The sequence below is a fragment of the Etheostoma spectabile genome, chromosome 3, assembly GCF_008692095.1.
Source record: "Etheostoma spectabile isolate EspeVRDwgs_2016 chromosome 3, UIUC_Espe_1.0, whole genome shotgun sequence".
Lineage (NCBI taxonomy): Eukaryota > Metazoa > Chordata > Actinopteri > Perciformes > Percidae > Etheostoma > Etheostoma spectabile.
Window position 1 is genome coordinate 13,211,188 of NC_045735.1, and position 3,920 is coordinate 13,215,107.

General features: G+C 37.1%; 1 protein-coding gene and 1 long non-coding RNA gene across 12 annotated transcripts in view; one reads left to right on the plus strand and one right to left on the minus strand.

Annotated features, from left to right (window-relative positions):
* LOC116686404 (uncharacterized) overlaps nt 1-3,920 on the minus strand; it is a 27,237-nt gene that overhangs the window by 7,166 nt on the left and 16,151 nt on the right. The window lies entirely within an intron of this gene.
* The window catches only part of agfg1a (ArfGAP with FG repeats 1a), a 22,249-nt gene that overhangs the window by 6,369 nt on the left and 11,960 nt on the right, over nt 1-3,920 (plus strand). For all 11 annotated transcript variants that reach the window (XM_032511275.1, XM_032511281.1, XM_032511303.1 and 8 more), the window contains exons 2-4: nt 101-194; nt 1,823-1,938; nt 2,966-3,131. In XM_032511275.1, the coding sequence (XP_032367166.1) occupies nt 101-194; nt 1,823-1,938; nt 2,966-3,131 (376 nt within the window). The remainder of the gene's footprint in view (nt 1-100; nt 195-1,822; nt 1,939-2,965; nt 3,132-3,920) is intronic.

Consider the following 3,920-nt stretch of genomic DNA (forward strand, 5'->3'; position numbering starts at 1 on the left):
CACACACACACACACACACACACACACACCTAATTAAATGAGGTTGTCATGTACCGTGTCTTCAAATTAAATTGACCCGTTTCTATTTCTCCACCTACAGACGAGGACTGAATCCCCCCCACAGAGTCAAGTCCATCTCCATGACAACCTTCACGCAACAGGAAATCGAGTTTCTACAAAAACATGGCAATGAGGTAGACTGTCTGTTCTGTCACAGTTTTTATGGTTGAGGTCAACTTTTCCACTGCCTTGTGAGAATCTGCACGTCGTCTTAATTCATCATGAAAGTATTTTGGCCCTTCAAAACAATATATAAAAAAATAGAAAATGCATGGTACTTCAATATTATTATAGCAAAATTATAATGACATTTGGGCAAATTTTTTTTGTATCACAGTATTATGACTATAGCTATTTTATTTTGATGTTTAGGCTCCATACAATATTATTTTACAGAAGAAAGCCATAACTCCACTAATGCAACACATAGTGTTCATATTTTAAATCTGTTTTAGTCAATGTTTCATATTAATGTTGAATCCAATGACTATGTAATGTGAAAGAGGTTCCCCCACATCTATGCAACACTGCACCTCAGCAATTCCTTGCTAACATAGTGTTTTTAATTTAAACTTTTTCATTAAAAGCTACAGTAAATTTCAATGACTTACTCTTTTACCAAAACATTTAATGCATAATGTTGACAAATACTTGTTTTTTTTATTTATTCATTTGGCAGATTTGTTTCTAACAGTACCAGTTTTGCCCTAACATTTTCTGGTCAGACAGACTTTAAGGCCAATGCAGTATTACTGGCCTCTTTTTTTTTTTATTTGAAAAAAACATTTAACAGAAATATCATGAATTGATAAATGTCATCATTGCATGATATGATATTTTTATGACGTTAGTACCAACAGAATGAGTAGTTAAATAAAATGTCAAATAATATATATGGTTAGATTGCACAAAGGAGCCAGTGCATCATTATGAGTGATCCATTTTGGGTAAACAGAGTATAAAATAGAGCAATGCCACCTGGGAAGCACAGCCTATTAAAAGCTGTAACATAGTGACAGAGCAGGCAGACATGCAGGAGGTTCAAGGTTGGAGCTGATGCATACATCCTTCAAGGCTGCTTTATAAATACCTCTGCTGTCAAGTTGCTTTTTGTCTTTCCACGAAGAGCACTTGACACAAAATCTTATTTTCAGCGCCTGCAATTTCATAAATCCTACTGATTTTAAAAATAAAGTGAGCTTGCATACACTATGAGTTCAGCTAAAGAAACCGCAGCAGCAAAAGCTCATGTACAACTTAAGAGCCACACTGCCTCTTGCAACACCATAGCTTTATTTACAATGCAGCACCCTATACTGAGTGCACACATGCAAGCCTATAAATCTCCCTTTATAGGATTAGGCAAATACTTTAGGAATGCTATCCAAAACCCTAGGCCAGAGAAAGGTAAGACTGTTTTTTAAACCAAGCAACTATGTTTAACCTGTGTTTCAAAAGATGGGCCGGTTCATGTAGATGTTTGTCTATGCAGTGCATAACATAAATGAACAGTTATATGCAATAGACTTGGTCAAATTTGCACATAGTTCCATTTCCACACCATAAACGCTCTTTTGAACTTGACATGCACTTTATGGGTTAAGGATTATTAACTAAATCATCACAATGTTTACCCATGCCTTTTTACTTTGGCCTAACAATGCAATGGCTAATTGTGAAGGTTGACAAGCTTGCACTCATGTGTAGCTGTGTGTGCTACAGAAATGTTCTACCATTTGTTCTGTTTCCCTGGTTGTTCCAGGTATGTAAACGGATCTGGCTTGGCCTTTATGATGACAGAACCTCCTCAATACCAGACTTCAGAGAACCACAGAAGGTCAAGGAGTTCCTTCAAGAGAAATACGAGAAGAAGAGATGGTAATTCAGTTTTACAAGCGGACTGCGTGCAAGATATGAACAATCTCTGGGAATGTGCACTGCGCAGACATGTAGCATTTTTTTTGTTTTTCTTCTCTGGCTTGGAATGTTTCATAGGCAGCTCATAGCAGTTAGCCTTAAATGCACACAATTTAAGTCATTGCAGTCGAGCAGCTTTATGGGCAAGAATTAGTTGTTACATGAAGTTGTATGTTTCATTTTGTCCAAATATGAATAGGGTTTAGCATAGTTGTTACTGGTGCATTGTGATCGTTGGGTGTGATGACTAATTTATATATAATAATATAATTTTTTCAGACAAAACTAATGGCAGACAAACAAGTGCCTTTCCTTTTGATAATTGCAAATTATGGATTAGTTATCAAAAGTAAATATTAATTGAGTAATACTGTTTGTTTATGCAGCTAGACTGTTTCCATACAAAACTGAGAGACCTCATTAACACAAAAATAGTTATTTTTCTGGATACTCAGATATTCATTTAGACCATGCGCCTAATAGACAACCAGTAGATTTTTACACTTATTAGTTAAGGTAGTAGTGCTTCTGTTATCAGAAGATGCTTTTACACCTGTCTCCTTTAATTCGGTTTAATCCTCTAAACTGACAGTTAAAGATGTTTAAACCAAACCAAAAGGAAATCGCTCCAAGTTTACATACTGATTTTGACCAGTGCAAACAAACTATTATTGTGAAAACACCCTGAGAGTTAGTCTCTGAAGTCTGGCCAAAATGGGAGTGATGAGTGGGGCATGTCTGAACCTGCCACCATTTGCAGCAGACAGGGTTTTTTACTTCACATAGGCCATTCTCCTGTAACACATGGCCTGTCTGCACCCATATAAACTTTTCCTGTTATCACATTTTGGGTTTCATAATGCTTTATTTTTACAAAAGGCTGTAATACCATTATTTTTGAAATCCCTAGATATGTCAGTTTATCTCAAATATAATTATATTGGCCAATTAGCCAGTAGCATGTAATGTAATGCATGTAATTTCTTAGGTACGTTCCTCCTGAGCAGGCCAAGGTGGTGGCATCTGTCCATGCTTCCATCTCTGGCTCCTCAAACAGCAGCACCAGCAGCACCCCGGAGGTTAGACCACTCAAATCCCTGCTGGGAGAGTCGGCCCCCTCCCTACACCTCAACAAGAACACCCCACCTAACCAGGTGAGCTTTATGTAGTGCACATACATGTTTGATGAACTTGTTATTGTTGCCAGACATTTTGGCAGGTAAAGTTTAACGCAGTACTTGCTAAAAAAAAAATACTTTGACTATTCCCATTTTTAATAATTATTTTGTTATTAAAGACCAAATATTCCCACTGGGATATATTTTATCTTTCCTTAGGGACTGTTTGTTCTTTATTTAAGGGGCTACCGGAGAAGTTTTGGGTTCTTTAGTCAAAACAGACTTGACCCTCCCTTCACCAGCAATACATTTTTCTATGACCCTCCAAATGATTGATGAAAAAAAGGCATGACCCTCCCCAACAATTTATTGATGCCTTCTGTTCTGGTTTGTGCTTGGCAAAGATGTACAGTACACTTTTCTTTTAAAAAACCATGGTGTACATGATTTAACTTCTGCTTTCACATCTTACACATCACATTCCACTGTTATGGTGGCCATTTCAGTAGATTAACTCACTAACATTGTTGTAGAAATACACTAAGCATGGCAACTAAATGCACACTCCCTGCATTACTTTAAAAACTAAATTCAACAAAGCACACTGGGTAATAAGCAACATATGAACTGGTTGCTATGGTCTCGTCACTAGGCTTCCTCAGTCATTGTATGTTTAGTATAGGTAAAGCTGCACAAGCTGAACATTATCCAAAACTCTTGCATGATACCACTCCTTCCTTCTCAAATGTCTTGAAAAGGCTGTCGGTTGCACAATTTCAAATCTCTGATTTCTTTTTCCCTCCGTGGGTGCTCACGCCCTTTAAA